Source organism: Thermobia domestica, chromosome 16 (assembly GCF_964235325.1).
Source record: "Thermobia domestica chromosome 16, izTheDome1.hap1.1, whole genome shotgun sequence".
NCBI classification, from domain to species: Eukaryota; Metazoa; Arthropoda; class Insecta; order Zygentoma; family Lepismatidae; genus Thermobia; species Thermobia domestica.
In genome coordinates this window covers 133,922,664-133,949,729 of record NC_137469.1, presented here as the reverse complement: position 1 = coordinate 133,949,729, position 27,066 = coordinate 133,922,664, and the positions used below count along the sequence as shown (strand labels likewise).

Sequence of the window (27,066 nt, the reverse complement as noted above, 5' to 3'; positions counted from 1 at the left end):
ACGTTGTTCGGTTCATGAACTATGGCAAGAGATTCAGCTACTATCCTGGTCCAGTAATAGGTGCTCTTAGTAATGATGGATGTGTCTTTAAATAAAACTTTATGGCCTTCTGTTAAACTGTGTTCAGCTAAACCTGATTTTTCTGGATGGAATAATCTAATGTAATTTTTATGTTCTATGCAACATTGTTGAATGGTGCGTCCTGTTTGTCCTATATAAGCCTTCCCGCATTCACAGGGTATACAATACACGCCTGGTGTATTTAAGCCCAAGTCATCTTTGATCGGGCGAAGTAAGTTTCTGATTTTTGGTGGCGGCTTTTGTATGGTCTTAATGTTATGTTTTTTCAGAATCCGGGAGATCTTTCCAGAAAGTTGTCCCGTGTATGGTAAAACTGCTATACTCAATGGTTCTTCAGTTTCTTCTTTGGATCTCCTCTGTTCAGAAAAGGTCCTTTTCAGGGCCAAACTGATATCATGCTTCTTGTAATTATTCTGGAGTAGCGTCTTCTTGAGATGATCCAGTTCCCGAGGGAGGGATTCTTCGTCTGAGATGCCTTTCGCTCTATGTGCTAGTGTACTGATGACGGTGTTTCGCTGTGACTTATGATGAAAACTGCTGCCATTGAGATAGAGGTCAGTGTGAGTAGGTTTCCTGTAGACGCTATGGCCGAGACTACCATTGGACTTCCGGCGGTACCACAGCAAAGAATACGGCACACAAACATCCAGATAACCCTCAGCCAATCAGTACCACGGACTACGGAACATAGCCAGCCAATCACAGCTCCAGCTTTCAGATTGTATCAGCCAATCAGGAACCAGCATTTTCAGCCAATCAGGAACCAGCATTTTCGCCAGTCCAGAGTATATATTACTTATATCCGCTGATCTCTACATAACAGCCCTGATGATGAGAATGATGACAGCTCTCGAAACGTTGGCCTATCCACCAGTTTTCACCTGGCTGATTGCCCGAGAAGAACTTTATCATATACGCCGCCAGGAAAGCTTCAAATCTTATTTCAATGGAAGGCAATGTTTGTAAATCTTTGTCTCCATTCATGCATCTACTCCAATTCCTCTTATTTCTTTCCTTCTCCACAAAACAAGACCTTCAAACGTACATCACACTAAGTATGGTTTGAAATTGAAATTGGAGCATGTTATAAACTTCATTCCTGCAGGAATTCGAACTTGAATCACTTAGGTGGAAATCCAATGCGGTAACCACTTACCTACGATTTAATGTTGCTAATTTAACTGTTAGCTAGTTAAAATGTTTTCATGAAGACTAGTTCAGATCCTAAGTCCTGTATGAAGACAGGATCGTTAGTTGAGTTTCTCATCATTTCTTTCTTCAACTAAGGAACAGGTCAGATAGACTTTTCTCAGGAGGCAATTTCTCCCTGTGTTTGATAGGTTTATACTTTCCAATTGATTGTGTATTAATATAGTAATTAAAAACGTGAAATACTTATGTCGTTGGAGAGCATCTGGTCCTCCTTCCTCGCAAAACCGGGAGTGGCTTTCCTGGTTTAATGCGACCTCAGGTGTATTGAATCGCATTACCTACTACGTTGCCATAAAAGATGTGCCATATGAAATACATCAACGTAAAAGAATGGTGTTAGCATGGTTTACATCGCTTCTCCAACTTTTCACTAACCTGCATAAATTCAGACGTCACATGAACTGATAGCAGATTGTTGATCTAGTATATTAACAGAAATTACAGTTGTGTTAATATACTCTTGCCGGTTTGTGTCATTGAAAAACAGAAGAGTTAAATCTTGTATTGGGGAGGACCATGCCGTTGCTCCCACTTCTGAATCCACATTTTCCTTTAAAAGCTGAAAGTATGTGGTTTTCCTACAATTCAAACGAAAAAATATAGGCAGTTTCATGTAGCTGTTCTTGTGAATGGAAATTTCATCGTTTTAATTCAATTTAGATTTCACCATTGCAAAATTACTTTCGTTATTCAACTATGTAACATCTTCCAGAAACTTCAGCAGCAAACTACCACGAACTTATTTTTTTACAGTTTATAAATTACAAAACGATAGTAGTGGTTAAATATCACAGATATATGGGTTGAGACACATTTTTATTATTTTCTATACTAACTAAGAACTAGGTATATAATTTATCTAAAATGTTTTATCTACTAAAAGGATGTATATTTAAAATCTTTCTATATTCACAGAAAATCTACCAAAAAGAGGAAATTTTCTTTGAGTAAGGTTGTGTTATTACACCCCTTGTATTTATGCCACTGATGTGGCTTTGGTGTAAAATAGTTCCTGCTTCACGTGTAGTTTTGTTAACAGTTAGACAAGCCGTGTTTGAGGCGAATAATTGTGAGTTACAGTTCTTGAAACATATAAACGTAGCTGTTGCACATTTCACATTTTATTGTACTTCACAAAACAAATGTAAAACAGTTTGAAATTAGGAAATGTAGAGGTTGGAACGACCGTTAATAATAATAATAATAATAATAATAATAATAATAATAATAATAATAATAATAATAATAATAATAATAATAATAATAATAATATACCAATAACAGAATTAAGATAACAGTTACCTAAACAATAAAATTCGATGAAGGAAATTGACAGGACAGGAATCGAACTGTAACGTATGATCTTCCATCTTTACGTTATGTTTCTTGCCTAAGTCTGTTTCTATTTCAATTTATTAACAAATAAAACACAATTCTGACCAGAGCAGAATGAAATATATTAAAAACTATACTGACATTTTAATATATAATTTTAATTTTAATATATTTTAATATATTTCATTCTGCTCTGGTCAGAACTGTTTTATTTGTTACTCTACTTATCCAGAGCCATGGAGTTTGTTCAATTTATTACATTCTAATTTTTCTTTAATTGTTTTTGGTAGACATGTCACGATGGAATGTATGAAATTTTGCTCCTTGGTGTACTTAAAGTATACATGTATCTACGTAAGCTTCTATTGTATTGCCTTCTGGTGGGAAATTTCGTAGTTTCTGGCCCTCGTCATCGATGACCAACTTAGAAGCCATGAAATCTATTTGACCTACGGGAGCAATTTTCCTTTGTGAGTAGCATCTAGTGAAATGGGTTGTTACTTACAAGGTAAGCTATCCAACTTCTCGACGAGTATCGCAATGAAACTTGCACATATTCAAAGACATATTGAAAGATAGAAGTATGATTACTCTTACGATTCGCAACGTCCTCGAACAGGAAGAATGATCGTTTTCCCATAGCCCCTGAAAGTTATGTACTCTGGTCATACATGCCAGAATGTGATACACTGGAACCTGTTTTCTCACGAATACAAATATTGCAAACTTAAGATAACAGTCGGTGGTGATTGGGATCTTTATAGGTCATTAACGCGAACCGATATCAAATGGAACACGATACGATACACCGATCGTAAGTTTCAAACGAACACGTTTACCCGGGGAAGAAAAGGGACACGCTAAAACAAACGCAAAAATGGCTTTCTATGATTATTTTTATTGTTATTAGTATGACTATTATTTTTATTATTATTAATAGTAGTAGTGATAGTAGTAGTAGTATGATTAGTATTATTAATATGAGCAGTATGATGAGTAAATATAATAATAACAAGAAGGAAAAGGCAACAAATGTATTGTTGGACCCGTTCAGTAACGAATTCGGACCTTTTTAAGTGTCCTCTAGCACTGCTATAAAGGTATTAGAATCCACAGACAACCATAGCCCAGCCGGAAATCGAAATCGGGACTCTTGAGTCGCTGGCTTGACGCCTCAACCCACATGAACACGAAGTCTGCAACGAAAAGAAATATTATAGGACAGGGCTTCTCAACCTGGGGGTCGCGAAGATAATGAAAGAGATAAATATAATTAAAATCTAATGCCGGAAAATATTTTTAAATAATTATTATTTTGAATTTTGTTCTGATAGACATTTTTTAAATTTGTATACGTACTGTCAAGAACAACAAAAAATCTTCTTACCTTTTTAGCAGGTACAGAGTTGGTTAAAAATCGATTTAAATGAAAGAGGTACGATATGAAACTAATGAGAACGACATATTGAAATACCAGAAGAATGCACTTTATTTTTTATCATATGACCTAAAAGTACCTGTAAGGGAGTTATGAAGTTTTAAAATTTTCAGACGGCCTCCATTTTGAAACAGTATGACGGATCGAATTCGATATTTGTTATATGAATGAACGGACCAAATTTGGTTTTAATTCATTCACTTTTAGGGAAGTTACTGTATACACTATATACAAGAGATGGATTCTACTATTATAGAAATAGATGTATATAGTGAGACCTCAGCAATTAAAAATCCGACACAAGCTTATTACAAGCCAGTAATTATAAGGGGATGGCTACATGGCAAAACCATTGTAGCAGTGCTAGAAGACACTCAAGACGGGCCGAAGTCCTTCGTTACTTACCAAGTTCAACAATGTAGCCTATTTGCTTTCTTCTTCTCATTATTATTATTTTTCTCATCATACTGCTCATATTAATACTACTACTACTACTACTACTACTACTACTAATAATAATAATAATAGTTATACTAATAACAATAATAATGATCATAGAAAGCCATTTTTGCGTTGAGTTTCAGCGTGTCCCTTTTCTCCACCGGGTAAACATGTTCGTTTACAACTTACGATCGCGTACCGTGTTCCATTTGACATCGATTCGCATCAATGACGTACTAGGGATCCCAATCACCATCAACTGTTATCATCTTGAATTTGCAATATTTGGATTCGTGAGAAAACAGTTTCCAGTGTATCACATTGAGGCGTGTATGACTAGAGTACATAACTTTCAGGGGTTATGGGAGAACGATCATTCTACTTCCGGTTCGACGACGTTACGAATCGTAAGAATAAGCATATTCCCATCTTTCAATATGTCCTTCCACTTGTGCAAGTTTCAATGCGATACTCGTCGAGGAGTTGGATAGCTTATCTTGTTAGTTCTACATTTTGTGTGAAGTTGATAGGCTATAATTCATTATTCAATATGGTGCTCGACTTCAGTGTTTCTTTCAGAAACAATGTTCCGCGGGGCACACTTATTATTCCGGGGGGCACTACTGATACTATTCTATTTATTATTATATTATAGAGGTATTACTTAGGTTTGCTCCGTGGGCACTCTCAGAGCTCCGGGGAGCAATGCCCCCCAAAAACAGGTCTGGAAGGCATTATTAGGAGTGTTGATTTGATAATTGTAACTTTGTGTCGGCATTAGACGAATTAATCAATCATATATGTCCTATGTGATCCAACAGGAAACGTAAGTATTAAACCATTTCTTTTCCATTAACTAATTGCTTTAATAGTCACTTTGTTTGCTTAATTGAGCCCTTATTATACGTTACATATTTTGTTCTGTTGTATCACGAGGCATTTATATCCCGTTCTGATGACCCCTAGCATCTTCTACTCAGAGCATTTTGCTGTAACAGGCACGTAGTCAAGGGGTGAGTCCGGGGGGTCCGGACCCCCCCCCTTCGAGACCAGAAATGAAAAAAATAGGGAAGGATGAAACAAAATGAAATGAGAAAAAGAAGGATCAGTGTTAAAATTAAAATACAGGAATCTTTTGGTTACTCTTTCTTATGAGGAAATTTGTATTACTTGCAATACATGGTTGCGAGGTGAGCAAGATAACCTGGAAGTGTCAGGGAATTTGAAATTTCTAGAAAAGTTCTCAAAATTTCTGCTACTAGTCAGGGAGATTTCAAGCTTCCGAAAGCATAGTGCCGTTGTGTAACAGCGTGGACATTTTTTATCATAATTTTTCGTCATCGCATCCTTGCAGTATCAAACATGATATTTCAAAAACCATTTTCTACTGCTCCTTTAACCTGTCATTTGGAACAGACAGTAGTTGACAGAATAATACAAACAAAAATTTATGTGGATAAAAGTTGTTAACAGTTGATTGAACAAAGAAAGGAACGCGGATATTGTAAAATATTTTACAAGACATAATTGAGTATGTACTTTTTATAGTAGTTAAGGTCATAATGAAAAGAAAATTGTTATATTTGAATAAACAGAAGAATGATGTAGATATTGTATAATCCTTTTCAATACTTTTTTTTTACTCGAGATTTCTTCATAGTTTATTAAAATACTTACCAAGATATCCTCACAAACCAATATATGTTGATAGTAAAGTAGTTTAGATTGATCGAGCTCCTGGGCCTTCAGAATTTCATGTCATCCCACCCTTCCGTTACGAAATCCTTGCTAAACGAACCAATATATGTTCCAGTAAAATTGTTTAGAATGATCGAGCCCCTGGTGTGATGACCACAATATTTCATGTAACGGACTCTCCCCCCTTCACGAAATCCTGGCTACGTGCCTGGCTGTAATTAAGATTATAGTTGGATTGTTATATTTTGTATCGTTAATTCTGTTGCAACTTTTATTGTTAAATATATACTTCACATATTTACACAGTAATTTTGAAATTATCCTTTAGACCAAAAATTATATTCGAAACCTCGTATTAGTTAATTCGGAGTAACAATCCGTTCATATGAGAATTTGTTATTATTATTATTATTATTATTATTATTATTATTATTATTGATATTATTAGTAGTATTAGTATTAGTATTAGATAGACTTGATTCATAATTGGTGTGGGGAGACCTTCATTAATATTCATGCATCAAGTACACAGCTTAAGCTCACCAACTGTTGAAATGTAATTTGTATGTTGGGTCCCATCTGCCGAGTAGTTTGTGACAGTAACAAAAGTGCAGGACAAAACCTAATGGAGTTACCGCAATTAGAGTGTAATTACTTTGGTCGTTACTTTACTTGTCAATAATCGCAAAACGCGAAGCAATTTTAGGTACTGCAACACTGAGTATCATATGTGATACTATAAGTTTTTATTCAATTTTAGTTTTAAAATTTATAATTATCTTACGTAGTGCAATTTGGAAAAAAAGTAATTTTGTTAAATTGGAAACACTGTGAACTTAATAGTTTCACATTATGCTTTCCTTGACAGATTTGAATGATAAAAAATTTCAATGTGTTTTGTCTGTTATTTTATAATTTACAAGAGAGCAACAAGATACCTTGTATATACTTTTATTTTAATTTCGCAGTCCCAGGATTATGCCATTGGGTTAAAGAAGACGGATGATTACTGAAGGTCAATAATTGTTAAATAAAAAAAAATTGTGTTCATCCATTGAGAATTGAACCCAGTGCAACGCGCATCAGAGGCGCACGCAGTAGCCTCTTTTTCTGGTAAAGTTAACTGATTTACCGAACGTTTCTCAGTAACTCACTTCCCCTAATTAGCACTATTTTTTTTTACTTCATTTTACTTTTTTTCTATTAACCTTTAGGAACAGGGACACGATCACAGAAATATCGAGAACAGTTAAAATTACAAAGGCTCTTCCACCTCGAATCGAATCCGAGATCAGTACACCAAAGCTCACGTGTCAGCAACAAGATTAGCGGCAAGGTACTAGAGTTGTTTAATTTTCTATATTTTAAATCACTCCCTCCACCAAAGGACCACATATATCAGTTCGGTAAAATTTTGAAGGCAGGACTTAATATGAAGTACGCAAAATTCAACAATAATTTATTACATTTACTTTAAGAATTCTAGAGGAGGAATGGTGTAAACAATTTAATTAATCAGGGAAAGAAAATAGGGAATGTAGAGATCACGTCACACAACTAAGAACTAGTCTTGCAAGAGAAAACATCGTGAGGAATTTCATAACATGGTCTGAACTAAACGTTACGTTACAACTAGATAGTTTTATGGAGTTCATAGATCTTGGGAATCGAGGGAACCTGGAGAGTATTGAGTGTTAGCTCGGGAGCTGAAGCAAGAACAAAAACAATGGATTGGTTCGGCTAGACTCATCGCAGCAGATACAACTAGTAAGCACATTACACTCAATGATGGAATACAATTTTGGGATAACAATAATGGTTAAGACCTTGTGCAGTTACTATCAAGTAGACCTTGTTAGACAAAATTTACACGACTCGTATCAAACTGTGGTGTGATGGTAAAGTATCTCAAATAAAATTAAAACATTTATTTCATTTCTAATTCTTAAAAACTAACTGACGACAAAACTTAAGTTGCCACTTTATCTGTTACAGATTTCTGATAACACTAGTTAACAAAGGTTTTGTTACATAAAAGGAAATACCTGTTCTTAAAGGAACTTTTTGCGCTGAATTCGAATATGCACTCGGTTTTTCTCCATCACGCACGATTTTCCCTAACAGAGGGATTTTCGGGAAAATCCCTCAAAAATTTCCCTTTTCGTTTATTTTACACCCCAAGATCTTGTCCCCTTGCATATACTAACATAGAAATTACACCTAAGTATACTTTGATTCATATTTAACAAACCCTCCAAGTTTCGTAATAATCGCTTTATTCTTTCTAGAGAAATAAATATGTTTGTATGTATACTGTGTGTACTGTTTATTGCACCTTATAGTAATGCTTTCAGATCTCTTAAGTTGAGGTAAAACGTTTTGCTTTATTACCACAAACACATATATAAAATATAATACAATATAATTTACAAGTGTGGCAATTTACAATAAACAATAATACAAATGTACCAAAAGGTCATGAAAAGACAATCAAAACTATCACAATATATGAAACTTCCATTGGGTTACAAAAACGTACACTACTTCCTTCTTTTGTAAGAAATGTTGCATTCTCTAACAAGACCCCAACAATAGTACCCCATCATTGAAGGATCCCATCGTCCCTGGTACCTTTTCTCCATTGCCATTATATCTTGGTGGAATCTTTCCCCCTGTTCGTCGCTGAGAGCACCTAGGTTAGCAGGAAAGAAGCTGAGGTGGGAGTGCAAAAAGTGGATTTTTAAAGACATCCTACAACCCAACTCTTTGTATTTCTGTATCATGTCCTGTACGATTTCTGTGTAACTCTCAGCTTTGTTATTGCCCAGAAAGTTGCGCACAACACACTTAAATGCTGTCCAGGCAGCTAGCTCAGCACTGTTTAACTTGCTGTCAAAGCTACAGTATCATCAAGCATTGATTTCCTAATTTGGGGACCAATAAACACTCCCGCTGAAATCTTAGCATCACTCAGGTTAGGGAACTTATCTCGCAAATACTTTAAACCTTCACCAGATGTGTCCATGGCTTTGACAAAGTTTTTCATAAGTCCTAACTTGATATGAAGTGGCGGTAGTAATATCATATTAGGATCTACCAAAGGAGCGTATTTGACGTTGCATTCACCAGGTACGTAATTCACTCTAGGTCCCCATTCCTTCACTTCATAATGTTTGTCCTCAGCTCGGCTATCCCATAAACATAAAAAACATTGGTACTTCGTGTAACCGCACTGCAGTCCTAATAAAATACCAAGTACCTTGAGATCACAACATATTTGCCAACAATGGTCCTTGTAATTTATAAGATTTAGCAAAGTTGACATGGTGTCATAGGATTCCTTAATCTTCACTGAGTGCGCAAGTGGTATAGAAGGTTTTTTATTTCCATTATGTAAAAGGACAGCTTTAAGGCTGACCTTTGACGCGTCGATAAATAACCTCCATTCTTCTGGAACGTAAGGAATTCCTAGCTCCGCCATCAACCCATTTATATCCGTACATACGCACACATTATCTTGCATTGAGAAATAGCTTGAAAATTGAACATGCCTTTTCCTGTACACTGATATGTTCGTTTCTGCATCCAATAAGTTCCACTGCTGGAGCCTTGATCCCAGAAGTTCCTCTTGTTTTGTCAGGTGCAAATCACGGACTAGGTCATTAAGTTCACATCGCCGGATGAAATGTAGCTCGCGAACACAGTCAGGGATCAACGTTGGATTCTTGGATGTACATGTTGATGTCAATGGTTCATCAAGGTCATGACCATCATCGGAGTCTTTTGGCCATATCTCTTCCTAGTTGGTAGGGGGCTCGGGAAGTGGAAGTTCATCCCCGTGCGGAATAGGTCTAATTGCGGATTTAACGTTGGGATAACTTATTGTGTATTTGCTTTTTTTGGAATGTCCCTTAACTACTGTGAGACAAAAATAACAATCATCCAGATGGTTGGTGGGTTCTCTCCACACCATTGGTACAGCAAATTTCATGAACCTCCGTTTCCCTTTGGCCCATGCAAGTAAAGTGACGTAGCACGACGCACAAATTATGTTGGGTGCCCAAGTTTTGTCCTGATCTCCCACACGACATCCGAAATATATATAATATGCTAGTTTCACCGATGGCGTAATGGATCTACACTGTCCTTTAACTACAAACTGGCCACACACATAACAAAAACTATTTGGTGAGTTAACACACTAACGCCGTCCTCTTGACGCCATTGTACTGATCACAAACTAAACTTCTGGTCTTAGTTGGGTATAATGCCGTTAAGATCAAACATGAAAGCACTCTTAGCAGCAAAGACAACTTTGAAAGTGAAGTAGTGTTAAACCACACGTCAATATAAAAATGTACAAAACTCCCTCACCAGGTGTCAAGAACACAAGAAAGAAAGAAATGCGCGGGGGGATGGGGGAAACGATACCGTAGTGGAAAATTCAGACTGCATTAATTAGTTCATTGTTGTCAACAATGAGTCTGTATTCCATTCTTTCTTTCTTTTGCATTCTGTTACATTTGATAACAAATATTTATAACCATTTCATGAACAAAACGAAAAAACTTGGTGAATTGTATATATATGTATTAAGATATACATATACTGTACGTTTAAAAAAAATATACGTTGGAAGTACATTCTATTTTTATACACGTTTCTAATTTACAGAGAGCAATACAAGTGTGTTGTTGACTATTGTAAATATTCATTTTTATGTCTGTGTTTGTAGTAATAAAGCAAATCGTTTTTACCCCAACTCACGAGATCTGAAAGCATTACTATCAGGTGCAATAAACAGTGCACACAGTATACATACAAATATATTTATTTCTCTAGAAAGAACAAAGCGATTTTTACGAAACTTTTAGGGTTTATTAAATATAAATCAAGGTATACTTAGGTATAATTTCTATGTTACTATATGTAAGGGGACAGGAGCTAGGGGAATAAAATATCTGGAAAAGGGAAATTTTTGAGGGAATTTCCCGAAAATCCCTCTGTTACGGGAAAACTGTACGTGATGGAGAGAAACCGAGTGCATATTCGAATTCAGCGCAAAAAATTCCTTTCAGATCAGGTGATTTTTCTCATGTAACAAACAAAAAGTTTAGATTTGTTAACTAGTGTAAACTACGCTGTCCTACCAATATTTATATGCTCTTTGGATTTAAACCAGTTCAGATACAAATGTGTAGCACACGTTAGAACTGTTGAATCTTTTTATTTTATTCTGACTGTATATAAGCATTGATGGAAATTTGAAAATGTTACATTGACAGAACTGGGTGAAAAATTAGTTTCGCAAGTTAACTCAAAGAGTGATGAATTTCCTCCTGGCTATATGGTTGGCGCGCGTGCCTTCAACAGAGCAGACTTGAGTTCAATTCCTGTAAGAAACTTGCGTAGTTTGCATTTCACATTAACCTGTAAGTAATGTCTCAAACAGCTCTGGTGCGAAACAAGACGCTAAACTCCAAATCAATCTAACAGAGAAAGTATGTGGTAAGAAAAAAGGAAAAAAAGACACTAGAATTTAAATAATACATGTCAGATACCTGGATGATAGTAGAAATAAGGTGAGCATCCGCACAATTGCTCTGAAAGATCTTTCCTGCACTGCATCTTGCACACGCGGTATGTGTAGATTCTGCTGATTTCTAGTTTAGATTCCTGAAGAAAATGGCATCTTCTTTGAGACACTCGTAATTTCTCCAGTAATCTTCCGGCTGACATTGTATGTGGCTTCACAAAGATCTTCACACGTCTAGGTTCATTAATAATTCTCGGATTACTAGTGGAGTCTGCAACATCAAACGGCGAGTGGACGTAGGCCTACAATTAAAATAGAAATAAATTATGTAGAAAAAGTACGTCAAAAATCAAACACCCACGTGACTATTACTATTATTACTTACTACAATTTAAAACACGGATAATAATTAATATCTATTTTTGTGTATTTCGAAATATAGAATACTCAAGAGAAGCACTTTGGTATCTTTTTTAAATAATCATTGCTGAAAAAACTAAGTGGTTCAAACTACATGTTCATTGGTCTTTTGAAGTTTAACACTTTCGAGTCTCAGCCGTGATTTTTTTTCCCTCGGTGGACGGATCACGTCACCCTGACGCAGGCCCGTATCCAGGCTAATATTCCAGTGCCGTTAGCTCTCGTAGGGCTTAGTTAATTTCAGTGCATGCTGACCTAGACAAAATCCCAAGTTGCCTTTGGGACTCCCCAACACCTCTACCTCGTGTTAATCCTCCTGTGGTTTTGATGTTCCGCATTAGAGTCTGTTCAACCACGAGATAATTAGAAAGCCCTGCTCAGTAACGATCATTTCGTCGGGTAGCGTGGTGGTCCTCACAGAACAATTTGTATACCTTGTGATGGTTGCCTTGTAGCCGAGTCATTTCCTGTAGATATAGGTACACTGATTTCGTATAGAGGCGGTGGCCACAGGCTGGAAAATATGGAAGCATTTTTTTTACATGTACTCAAATGCAAATTCCAATCCCCTGTCCTTTCGAGTGTGATAAAGCTGTGAAGGATATCTACAAGATTCATGCACTGAATCCATAGATTGCTAGTACGACTTTTAGCTGCCAAAGATGTTTTCCTATCCTTGATATGACTGTGAAATTCCTTCAGTAGTTCATGTGAATTGAATTGGGAGGGTTTGATTTTTTTTCTCAAAACTATGTGATATGGTTCCTCTACAGCAAACCATATATCTTTTGGGGCATTATGTTCATTATCAAGCAAGGACGTGTCAGGTGTCTCGGTGCTCTGAATAAACTCAGGTAAACTTCCGTATATAAAGATGTTCTCAGATAGAAGTATATTTAGAACTGCTTCTACTGAAAAATGACCTCACACGGCTCTTGAAATTGCTTTACCACGTAGGATATGAAATACAGTGTTTGGTGCGTACACCAACTCTAATATCTCTTCCAATCCGGTTCCACTCATGAGATGGCCAATCAACCGAAGAAACTCATCAGTAAGTGGAAACCTCCTTAACACAACACTATGGAACTCAGGGAAGTATTTACAAAATTCTCATGTTTTATCCGCTGTACTTTCCACCAAGAGTTAGAATAAGTGTAACACTATGATGAGCTGCTTCTTTAGAAACAAATTGAAGCGTTCAAAGTACCCACGATAAGTCGGAAGGGTTCATGCTATTCACCGCAAGAAAGATTACAGATGATCGTCCAGGAAAGGAACCTTCTTGAACAGACTGCATCATTCCTGATTAGAGTGGACGTGGTGGAGCTACGCGCCACGACATTTTCCACAAGATATCAAGTGGTGTAAGCTAATTCAGAATGATTTTGAAAATAACGCAGCCATATGTTTCTATGGACATTTTGAAAACAACGAAGTTTTTTCTAACATACCTGCGCCGCTACTATTTATAATTTACGAAAGCACAAGCCACAAGTAATTTGCTCTATAACTTTAAAAGTATGAGCCCGATTTTAATGATCTGGACTTGAAAATGAATGTTAAAGAAAGACTAACAAAATGTAAGCTGAGAACTCTCACTCTAAAGTTAATAGTTCTCTCGAAATAAAATGAAAAAGCTGTATATATACATGTAATTTATTTGAAGGTGTACTGGTCGCCATATTGAAAGTGGCCATTTTGAGGGTGTTCCCCTACTTAGATTTTTCTGTACTTTTTATATGTTCAATAAGAATTTAAAATAAAACAACTGGAGATGGTTTCATTTCTTTTGCAATTAGTGGTAGGTTAAATCGTATTTTTACTGGCCAACCTACTCTTTATATCCCAAAGCAAATTTAATCACTTCTGATACATAATAAAATAGTTGCAAAAAGAAAGCAACCCAATAACACTAAAACGAATTCTTCGCCTTATTTATTTTTTATTTTTTTAAATAAATTTTTAATCCTTACTCTCACTTCGTTAGTTTTTGCTAATTCCTTTAATATAGCACTTAACTACGACCTGGGGCCGCGGTGGCTCAGTGGTAGGGCGTTCACCTCTGGTGCTAGGGGTCCCGGGTTCGATCCCAGCCCCCGCCAAGTGAACTTTGTGGTGGACAAACACCGTGTGCGTGGGTTTTCTCGGGGTTCTCCCGTTTCCTCCCACTTTCTTCATTCCACCATTTCATTCATTACTCATCATCACCGTCTCCTTTAGCCTAACCGGCATAACCGTGGGACGTAAAACTCAAAGATTTCATTTTTTTTCATTTTTAACTACGACCTTTAATTAACTCCATAGCTTCTCTTCCTGCACTTTATCTAAATATCTATAACCTTTCATTATTTTTCGTCTATCACACTCTTCGACACCGTTCCCTTTCAAAAATACTTGAATTTCACTTATGGCCACACCGCCAACCACCCGTCTAACCATACTCTTCTAAGTAAAAATAACGCCTACTTATTAACCATTAAAGTGGATTAACCTACACTCAGCATTCTTTCTTTTCTCTTTTATAGGAAGGAAAACACTCAACGGAAAAATGATGACCATTCCATTTATTCTATTTTCAATCATACTTACCCTTGCTACAAGTGTACAGCGGGCCAAAAAAATTCTTGAGGTACAAAATCCGTTGGTTAGGCAACCCAACTAACGCCCGCTCCAAGATTAATTACGCCTGGTAGAGTAGCCCCTACTGGTGAAAAGAACAAATCGTAAAGAGTGCTTTTGTGCACAAGTGAGGCAAAACGCTGGCTGACAAAATGACAAAAAGGAGTCTTTCCATACTTGTACTAACAGTACACAGCACAGTACCGGAAAAAATATACAGACACCAGAGGCGCCGATGAGAAGACAACGGTCGGGGAACTTCAATAGCCTTATAATTAACCCAAATGAGGGATTATATAAACAAATTGTCTTACGTCGAATGACTACCCAGATAGCACAGAAAAATTTTTAAAAATGTTTAAAAATTTGCAAAGGCAAACTAAAAAGTTTGCAAAAAACTTGCCTTTTCAAATGAGAAAATTTGCCGAAAGTTCAATGCAAATAACGAAGTTGATGCTGGCTGAGTTTGCAGCCAAGTTGCCTCAGAAAATGAAAACATCTGCCAATACAAAGGAAATGTTTGTGACTGCACAGCAAGAAAGTTTGACAGGACTTTGCTGCAAATATTTTGTGCAAATTTTCTTTGACAAAATTTCCGAAAATGAGCTGATAAATTTGGTGAAAATATTAAAAGGTTTGCAGCAACATTGCAGAAAGTGTTTTCACGATCGCAAGATCATGTTTGCTGCAAATGTATCAGGTAATGTTTGCTGCAAATGTATCAGGTAATATTTGCTGCAAATTTATGAAGTGAAACCTAACTTTATGAAACATCCAAAGTTTTATAATGTGGATCCGTCGTTTCTTAGTGGCAAGCATTAAACATCTTTAGCTACTTGCCAAAGATAAGATAAACGCACAGACAAAGGATATCGCAATTTATCTACTTACTCAACGATCATATCCCTGTACTTACTCTCACACACATTCACAAAATAACGTCAGGCTGCCTGGGTCAATAAAAACATCTGATAAGAGACCAGTGAGTTTATTCTGGAGTCCTCTGGTGTATAGGTTTTTCTCGATTCTCACTTCCCGCTTGTTTTGTCACAGTTGATGTAGCGCAGTGAATTCTGGGTACGATGCGCGCGCACTCGGTAATATCATTACCTATTTGCTTTCAGCAAGGTTTTCGAAACAAGTTTTTTTACAGAGTTGCAAACTGTTTGCGACGGCAGACTTTCAACGATATATTTTCAAAAAAAGATGCAAGTTAATTGCAGTGGTGAATTTATTTTTACAAATCAGCAAAAATTTGCAATCATATTGAAAGCTTTAAATAAATATTAAGAAATTTTGCCTTCGCAAACTTTCAGATTGTTTGCTCCAATAAACGAAGCAAAAATTTGCCGCAAGTATTCGTGCTATCTGGGTATACATATATGCGTATCAAATAATATACGGATAGATTATGTAGTATATGTATTAGTTTATTTTTTAAAAAATAAACACAAAGCCTTGCGCTGAGTTTTAAAACTATTAACAGTAGTCCTACCTGCAAATCAATTAAAATATGGATTGATCGTTCAAGGGAAGAACCGAGCCCCTAATGAAAATTTTTGGAGTCTAACAAGGCGTGAACTCCTAGGTTCCGGCACCACTGATTGATACGTAATGTTACTTCGAAAGAAGAACTTGTCTCATTTCATTATTCGTTAAATGACTTTTGAAAATGCTAAATATTGTTATGCTATAATTTATTTGTAAATATTAAAAATGGAAAATTCGATAACACTTAACCGAGTTGGACAACTTACCCGTACTAAGCGTATTTCTCCTTATGTTGCAAATGTAACTGAGGGTTTGTGATTTGTTTAATATTTGTGCAAATTTACACATTGGTACACATGGAGAAAAGAGGAGAATATAGTGTCAGTAAACAACAACTTAAAAATGCACGAAATTAACGGATAATATCATTTATAAAACCATTACCAGAATTAACTCTAACGTTTCTTCATTCATTTCCCTTCTTTTATATTGAGGATTACAACATCACTGAATTTCTCCACTGGAGATTATCTTTCATTTAGTGGAGCTCAGCCTTGTAAATGAAACAGTTTAAAAAGTGTAAATGACGAAGGCGGGAATCGAACCTGGGGCGCCAATTAGAAAACTACAACTCTAACCACTCATATAATGCGTTACTTCTTCCGGCTCGTCTAAATAAAGAGCCTTTTCCGTTCGTTCAAAACAGTAGCTTGTTAATAGTCAGATTGATTGGCAAAACACAGGAATATGTAATTGACTCGGAGGGCATTATATCATCGTATTCACTAAATTATCAACATTACATATTTTTTAAAAACAAAATACAACCCTCCTTAATTCTGAATCAAATATGGCGCGTGCATTATACTCGTAAACAAACTATAGATAAATCAATTGCTGCATAGTAATAATGCTTAAGTGGTCAAGGCTCTCGACCAGTAATCTGAAGGTAGTGGAATGGAATCGGATCCACGAACGACCAGTACCTTTCTTTTAACTTTAGAATTTTTGGTTCAAATTGATCGGCGATGACACGCGTTTTCTTTTCTTCTGATGTTTCAGTACTTGAACCAGGGCCTAAAATTGAGTGGAGTACTCCACACTTTGTGGAACTGTAGGAAAGGAGTGTGGAACTGTAATTCTTAAAGTGTGGAGTGGTATTAATGTGACTACCTTATTTTTCTCGGATTATGTATTTAAATGCGTTTAGTGTGTCAAACTAAGTGTTACTAATTCAATACATTCATTATGCAATCGGTTACTCAGTTCCATATAACTGCCAGCATATGACATTAAGCCAGAATTAATACGTATAGGTGTCTCCTAAATGGCAGGGAAAACCATTGCCAATTTTGGGGTGAAGAAACTTTTTAACTATATTTAGTTTTCAAATTTTTCGGTTGCATTCATATAGTTTTAAAATATGCAACTAACTGCACGTTTATCTGTTGTTTCAATAGGACATTACACTTTTCCAACATAATGAAATGTTTTTTTTTTGTAGATAAAAAATTACACGATCCTTTGAATCCATTATAGAAGTATGTACTACCAGAGATAACATACATCAATAAGCGCCAAAAATTTAGCCGAAGCACTGTAGACTCTCAACAACCAATCATAACCCAGGAAATATTATCCGTTCGTTAGTTTCATGGGAAAAAATCTCGCTAGACGACCCTGGTTAATTCTTTTGTCTATAGATCAGTGGTCGCTGTTTGGTGACGATGTATTCTTGTCTTTGATAAAGTAATTTCATTACTTTAGAAACAATAACGAAAATGGAACAGAGGAAGAAAATAAAGAAAGAAACTAAAGGTAAGCCAATGTTCCTTTAGTTCGTCTTTATGCCTGCAGACATGACACCTGACACGTGGTTCTCATCTAGTTGATTTACCGGTACTTTGTGCCTACAAGCAGCATAGGGTATTTAATTTTCCATGTTGCTGGGCGTTGGACATTAGGTCTATTTATTTTTATATGGAACATTGGAATTCAAAGCCTCAGTAAAATTATACAGGGATCCCTCCAGAAATTTCTTAGTGTGGGCACCCACTACTGACTAAATATTACCCGGTTTTGAGAAATCGCGCTCACAGTCAACAGTATGAACAGGTACAGTAAGCAGTAGCCTATAACGCAGTAAATTTGAGCCAAGTTGGGCATGTTAAAGAAAAGAATATATATATGGTCTTGTCAGTGGAGAAGTACTTCACCAACTCGGAGTATTTTCATTCTTTTCACGTATTAACACGGCAATTTTAAGTGTGGGTAAGGTGCAGGGCGGAATTTTAGTGTGGGGCGGCGTCCCGGCAATGCTAGGTGCGGAAAACGACGCCCCACCTGGAGATATCCCTGAAAATAGGTACGCCTACTAATATAAGAAACGTAACGTCTGTTTCCGTTTCTTCGTCATTACTTTCCATCGTTTTGTGTATGCTGCAGTGATAATGGGGAGTAAGTACAGGTTGCGGCACGTAAAAGCGGCCCGTAAAGTGAACACATAAAATGAAATGTAATGTATTGAATATGATTAACTACAACACATAAATGAAATGTAATGTATTGAATATGACTACTCACCTTCACAGCAGCCTTCACAACAGGTGCTGAAAGTGTCCTCCGCCCACTTCAACACACATGTGAGCACGATTGAGGAGATTCATATATACCCTTGTCAGTTCTTGTGTTGTAATGATATTGGTGACATCCTGGATCCTGGTCTTGAGTTCTTCAATTGTGTGTAGATTTGTTTCGTATACTCTTCCCTTTAACAGTCCCCATAAGTAAAAGTCACACGTGGACAAGTCTGGTGACCGAGGAGGTCACAAGCCTTTGCTGATTGTCCTCTCTGGTGTAAACATCTCATCCACAAGGGACAATGATGCAGTTGATGTGTGGCATGTTGCACCGTCCTGCTGAAAGTAACATAACTGACGCTCCTCTTCGGTCAAGTGTGTATAAAACTCCTCCAGGATTCCCATATACACGTCACGGTTCACTGTCGTCTCAAAGAATATGGGCCCAATAACGCGTGTGGCGGAAATGGCACACCCAACACCAATCTTCTCATCATGCAAGGGTACCTGGTGGATCGCGTGTGGATTTTCTGTCGACCAATACCGGTTGTTTTGGGAATTTACGTACCCAAACAGGTGGAACCACGCCTCGTCATTCATGATTAGCATTAGTGGATACAAGAAACCACTGGCAACATTGCTTAACAGCTATGAACAGAAATGCACCCTCTTCTGCAGGTCAGGCTCCTTCAGTTCTTGCACAACACTTATCCGGTACGGTTTTAACTTCAGTCCCCTTAAAACACGTCTGCAACTTCTCTCACTCGCATGAACCTGTTGACTCAATCTCCTGGTTGACTTTCGAGGACTTCTTGTCATTATCTCCTCCACCTGCATCTTTAATTCGGGTGTGCAGACAGATGGTCGTCTGTTTCTGGGAGCATTTTGAACCGATCCTGTACGCCGCCATTTTTCAATCAATTCCTGAATGGTGCTTTTTGCTGGCACAGAACGTCCTGGAAATTTCTCCCGAAACAAATTCTTTGTTTTCACAAAAGATCCACTGAGAATGAACCCTTCAACCATGGCAACATGCTCGGGTATCGAATACGGCATTATCACACACTGACACTCACCCGGCTTAACACAACGAGGACTTTTTCTCAACTGGTTTCGACAAGTTTCACTGGCTGCGGCTGCACGTGACTGCTGCAGGTCACGTAAGTTGACCCGACCTCGACACGCCATCTCTTGTTAGGAAGGTAGATTATTTAAGTGTTGCCAAAAACACAATATATCAGAATATTACGACGGGCCGGTTTTACGTGCCGCACCCTGTAGAATGCTGTAGACTAGTCCCCCCGTATCGCTTTTATGAACCTACTATACGGTGATTCAATAAGAAAGTACCAGGCCTATATCGCAGCTAATACTGCACGCAGAGCCTTCAAACAAAAAATTGCATTACCAAATCGGATGTATAGAGTGCAATAAAAATAGTAGCGAGACCAGTGGCGTCTCGTGAATACCTTCAACGGGGGGCAACTTCAAAATTTACAATGGAAAGTGGTATAAGTGTTGGAACCGTTCAAAAGGACATTAAATGTAAGGCAACTTTTAGAGGACAAACTTTGTCATATCCTTTCCCATTTAGCCGCTAGAAACGTTGTTGCAGTCTTGTATCTGACTACCCGTAGCAGGTAATAATGATCTCAGCTAATAATGCACATAGAGCCGTCAAACAAGCAATTGAACTACCAAATCGTATGTGTAGAATGAATAAAAATAGTACCGACACCAGTGACGTATCGTGAATATCTCCAACGGGGGTCATCTGCAAAATTTGACATAGAAACAGGGGTTGGTTGTGCCTCCATTGAAACAAGCGCACTATGGGAGAAACGTCGAGAGGAAACACCTTCGCACCATCTGACTTTCACCTAGTAATGCGACCGTGTTGCTGCCAACGAGGAAGAAATATGCCAAGGTGTTTCCTCTCTACGTCCTTTCCTGTATTTTAAGGTTTAATACAATACAATTAAATATGTATCCTAATGTGTCTTTAATTTTGTTTGCTCTGGATGACAAAATTTTCCTACAAATTAATAATAATAATAATAATAATAATAATAATAATAATAATAATAATAATAATATAATATTTTTAGTCGCAGGTAAACATGATGTACTGGACAGAACACTGATTATGTGTCAAAACAAATGCTGACTAAACTAGTTTTTCTATACTATATAAAATTTTTACCAGTGTGGAGCTGTGATTTCGTTGAATTTTAGGCCCTGACTTGAACTATCAAATCTTCAAGAATAATAACAGTAATAATAATGATAATCAACTAATAATAATTATTATTATCTCATAGAAGATTAAAACTTAGGAGCTTATTATCGCTCAGGGCATAACATTACAACGAGAAATGTAACATTTGCCAAGAGTATTTCGGTTTTTGTTTAGTGTTGCTCAGGAGAAGAGGAATTTCTCGTTTTGTTTGAGAAGTGACGATCTTGTTTCTGAAACGAGATCATCTCGTTTCTGAAACAAAATAAACAAAATTGAGACGAGAGTTAACATTTACATTCAAGACGAGACAAGGCTAACTCAAATTATCCTCTCGCTTTGCAAATGGAAATTCAGACGAGACGAAAAGTATCGTAAACATTTATCGTTTTATCTCGATTCTCGAAATAGTATATGCCCATTCTTTAAGTAACAATTGCTTTGTAGACTGAATTATATACGCTATTTTGTTACTTTATATTTCGGAGCTCATTGAATTGATTATGGTCTGTGTAGGTATTCTTGCAGCAAAGCTTTATAATTACTTCTACATATTATAAAAAGCTTTACTGTTCAGTGGTAATCAGTTATTTTTCTCAAAACGTACAGTAGAATACTTTCTTCATGAAACTTCAGTATAACGCTTTGGTTTAAAATTTTGTTAGTTGTAAGGTGTGTCCTAGAGGTCCAGACGCCCTCCCGAAATCTCGACTTCTCTGTAAGTTTTGTCTAATTTTAGGCAACTTATAAATGTTAATACCATTATATTATTATTATTATTATTATTATTACTGAAAATTTAAGACCTCAATATTACGTCCTATTGCAATGTAAATAAGCGTGCTGAAGTTGATAGGAAAAGAAAAAGAAAGGATAAGAAATAGTGATAGGGAAAGTTTAAGAGCGATTAGTGTCCGAAAGGAAATGAGAGGGGAGAAGGAAGGTGTCAGCTCCTGGACAATATTAGAGGAAAGGGGGGCAAAGTGGATATATGAGGCAAAGCGAATAACGCATTTTACACTCAACTGAAAACAGAGGGCAGTAAATGTTTGCCCCAGTTTATGACGTCACTAGTGAAAGAAGAGAAGGACGTTAGTGTTTTGTGTGTACGTGCTGTTGTTTCGACGAGAGAGGAGAAGAAAAGAAAATACGCATTTTGCTAAAAAATTTAAGAGGCAAGGATTTTGAAATCTTTTCTTACCATTCCGTAGAATGTTTGCGAACACACTATGCATGGATAGGGTGGGATCTTACCTTTGTTACCATGTTTGAGAATTATCGTAAATACGTCGTCCATATGCTGTAGACAGTCTTTTGTCTCATGTGGTAGTGTGGGGCAAAGAGAATAATTTTAGAAGGGGCAAAGCGAATAGCGAATCACTTTGCCCCAAGCATAATGCAGTGCTGTTTTAGAACATCTGTTTGGCACTAAATGTGGTATTGACGGTACGTATACGTTGCAACACAGCTAATTTGAATATTGAAATTCATATTGAATTTGTTCCGTTAACACTCGCCGAACAAAAACATAGCAGTAGTAATAGTAGTAGTGCTGGTAGTCGTAGTAGAGTAACATCAGTAGTTGTTGTAGTAGTAAGTTGGGCTAGGATAGAAGTTCCGTTAAATAATCGCAGCGGCCGTTAACGCAACTTATCCTATATTAAATTATGTAATTCTATACCACTGTTAAGAAACTATTAATTTGATTTTACATCTTTTAAAATGATTTTAATTAACTTCAGTTCTTTGTTTCTTTCTTTCTCTACTTTTGGACTCGAATAAATTTACGTAAAATGTTCCATACATGTTCAGTACTAATGACTACAGTGGCGTACGGTGAAATTTTGTTCGGGGAGGGGGAAAGCTCGAGGTCTCTACGTGCAGAGGAACTAATGAGTACGCATATCAAGGAATGTTTAAAACAGAAGAGTGCGAAGAAGTATAGCAAGTCTACTATGTCTACCGAACCAAGTACTAGTGCAACTTCCGTAAGTGAACTACCAGAGAAAAGAAGGAAATCTACCATTCAAGGTTCTCCTGCAAGAAGAAATGTTTTGCTGCGGCTATAGCTCTACCAAGTACATCTGGAATTACAAAGAAAAACCTTCAAAATCACCAGAAGGAGACGGTAGTTATCAATGCAAGTTCTGTCATGAATATTATTCAGATCCACTTAATGAAGACTGGATTCAGTGTTCTATTTGTCTGTCATGGTTTCACGAAAAATGTACTGATTATTATAAGGGACAAGACATTTACATTTGTGATCTGTGGAAACCAAGCGTGTGATGTGATATTATTTTCAGCCCTAAGCCTTATTATTGTTTTTTTAATCTGTTTGCCACTACGTAGATTGTACTCACTAGGGTTACTATAGATTCAAAGAAACTAGATACTAGACGCCTACTTGATAAAAAAAGACTTCTATGGACTTGAGCTTTTTAAACATATTTAGGGATCATGTGTATGCAAGCTTTGTCTAGACTTAATTATATATTTATATGTGTTAGGCTAATACTAACAAAACATTAAACATTTTAATCTTCTGATAGGTAAAGCAGTTCATCTAGATGTCATTCTTTTATTATCTTAGACTGTCTACACATATATTGTTCTTCTATACAATTTCTATTTTGCATATCTGTATTAAACCCTGACTTTTAATGTATGAGTTTTTGCTTATTCACTTTGCCCCACTATCATGATCCGCTTTGCCCTACCGGTGGGGCAAAGTGAATAAATTGCAGTAGTTCAGTAATTAAGCAACATCATTTATGTATATGCAATTCTCGTTACTATTGTATTGTTATTTGAAAGTTTAATAATCATAAAATATTTCCTCAAAACTTTGGTTTCCTGGTCTTAATTTTAGTTGCCATTTGAGGCCCTTGAAGTTAAGTGATCCGCTTTGCCCTCCTTTCCTAATATCGAAACTTCGGATGCCTAAAAGTAAATTAAGTAGGATTTGTCTTCACCACGATACATAGTAACACGCTTTCTTTGGCTAAAAGACTTTGGATTATGTATGCGTTATATCGATATTTTAACATAATATACATACCAATATAAAAAGGAATAGTTCCTATTTACAAATTTTGGTTGAACGGATATATGGAACGTGTAGGAAACAGCGAACGAAAATATTATTAATTCTGGCATAAAAGTAATAGTGGAAGACGTTGGGAATAATTGCTCGGAAGCACTATCCTTTCAGACACCTTTATGACTCATACTAGACCCTAAGCATGATCCTTAAGAGTCGTATTCATGAATTGTTTGCTAAACATGTTACGTTTTCCACCGAATTACGAATGAAGGTTGTAGACAGATATGTGTCATCACTTTGCTAGTATATCCCCTGTGGACAAAGTTGTATGCACTCTAACTTGTAAGACCGAAAGAAATTTAGTATTTTTCATTTTATTACACATCAAAAGTATGAATATTGTAGTTCATAAAAATAACTTACAGCAGCCAGAATTGAACCCGGGATGCTTGAATTACGAAACGAATGTTTACGCCACTACGCTAAGACCGTTCTGTTCAGTAAGAGTCAAAAACTGTCATTTATAAAGAAAATTGCACACGTTTACGATAACGACGAAATACACTGATTTCTGTCATAAAATACTATAGTCGACTTCAAATTTAAATAAAAAAACAAAAGTAGATATATAGTGCCTCAGACCACTTTCTTTTCTGATTCATCGAAAGTATCTCTGTAACTTGTCTTTATTATACTTAGTAATACTCGTTTTAAGCTATTTTCAGTAACTTTGAACGACAAGGACACGAACACAGATACATCGAGGACATACAATTTCAAAGGATGTCCCACCAGGAGCTGAACACGGGACCGCAAGCACTGAACTATCTGAGACAGTGATGGCGTGGGTCAATGAAAATTTGACCCACCACCCACAATGACCCTCCACCAAACGTGACCTCTCGGAACAACCACCGAAAATGACCCACTCTGACCCGCTACTCACCGACTCGCTCCAACCAACCACCTACCAAAACACATGTACCATCCTTATCAACTCTGACACATGATACACAGCCTCTTCTCTACTGACTAAAGAATAAAACTAGGTTGTGAAATTCTAACTGATCGGAGTTTGAACTTTTCCGGTCAGTCGCTCAAGTATCGGTCTGTTACAATAACAGTGCATCTAACCTTTACGATATAAAATGGTAAAGGTTTTGTCATGAGCCAAATTTCGATGAATTTCAATTAAATTATCATGGTATAATTATTTTCTTGTTGAATTGTCGATACTTTTTAGTGGAAAAACGTATGAAATTTGAAAGTCCCAAATGAAAGTAAGTAGACCAACGTAAAGTATAAACTTAAAATTTTCGTTTAATTAAGCGTACATTACAAATTTTATGTCTATTTTTCTCACATCTTTATTGCTTGATTACCCTGTGCCCTAAGCGCTTCAGGTAATAATCATAAGCTTCATCAATTATTACTGTAGTAGAAAGCGCATGGTTTCTGTTTCTTAATTTGTTTGGGAATTTCTTTCTCAATTAATATAAATCATTTTGAATTATTTTTACGAACCAACCCCCTAGCAAATTCGCATATATAGAACGTGCAACACCCTCCCGTCATAAAGAAGATTTTAAAAAAATGCTATGAGTCGTTGTGTTCATTTTCAATAGAGAGTTAATATACTAAATTTCAGCTCCCTAAGTTTAACAGCTCGTGAGACTCATTTTTTTCGCAAAAATTCGGATTCCAACTACCTTCTTAAGATATTATTATAATGAAAGTGATATGAAAACATCCCAGTTTGGATTAAGGCCTAACTATATACCAACAGTCATTTCATTTGACTTTGCAATTTGGCCGTGATAATCACGCACACATGGTTGCATCCTTTTTTATATATATTATAATTTATATATTATAGTGATTCAAAAATATATTGTTTCCAGTAGTTAGCTCCTCTAAAAACTCACAGGCTGTGTCTTGAAATCCAAGTAGTAGTATAAATGCTACTGCTATTATTGCAATAACAAATATCAATGTCCAAAAACACTTGAAGTTCTTTTCTCACTTACAAGGAGAAGGCAGGCTTTGGTAAGTGAAATTCGGAGCCATTTTTTGCGAGCTGGTAGTGCACATTTAAATGATTAATATTGCAAACTGGGAGAGCACATATATTGTACGATGCACAAATCTACCAAGTGTCGGCGTGGCAAAGTCAGGACGTAAATATTATTGTTATCGCAGTCGTTGCGTAGAAAATGTTCTTGACGCTTCGTGTCTACATCTGTAGACAGTATGCGAATTACAAAGGGAATGAGGTGGTCTCTCCTTTGGTTATAGCAACATCCAGTATTAGCAAAGATTTCCCCCTCAACTTCTTTGTAATTCGCAAACTGTCAACAAATGTAGACATGAAGCGTCAAGAACATTGATTACACAACGAGTGTCGTAACCAGTGGCGTATTTAAGGGGAGCGATTCCGGTCTTAAGCCCCCCGGAATGTTATTTACTATATTAAAGTAAAGGAAATATCTTGGAGAATTTTCACATTTTCAGGATTTAAGTTGGCAAAACCAATCCAAAATAAAATCGTAAATACGCCACTGGTCGTAACCATAATATAACTCGTGATATCAGTATATTTACGGAATATATTAAATTTTGTATGGTAGTTAACACGGAACATTGAAAGATTTTACAAGTGATTTGAAAATTTATATTGTTTTTATTATAAAAATTAATATTTTACTGATACGGTAATTAATATTTTAGTGATAGTTACAAATGGGTTCTTTATTGGTTGAAGAAAAAAACATGTATCACTCCAACAGCAATCGAATTCGGGATACTTTACACACAACTCACAGATTTTACTCACTCTGCCACACCGTCACTTAGTGAATTCGCCCGTCGTATGATATATGCGGCGAGTAGAAAACTTTAATACGTTTTTTCTCCGTTATTTTTGGCCACTGC

At 36.5% G+C, this 27,066-nt stretch overlaps 1 protein-coding gene across 1 annotated transcript in view; it reads right to left on the bottom strand.

Annotated features, from left to right (window-relative positions):
- The window catches only part of LOC145673429 (sodium channel protein Nach-like), a 429,808-nt gene that overhangs the window by 195,481 nt on the left and 207,261 nt on the right, over positions 1 to 27,066 (bottom strand). The window contains exon 5 of the mRNA XM_081743125.1: positions 11,767 to 12,043. Within this exon, the coding sequence (XP_081599251.1) occupies positions 11,767 to 12,043 (277 nt within the window). The remainder of the gene's footprint in view (positions 1 to 11,766; positions 12,044 to 27,066) is intronic.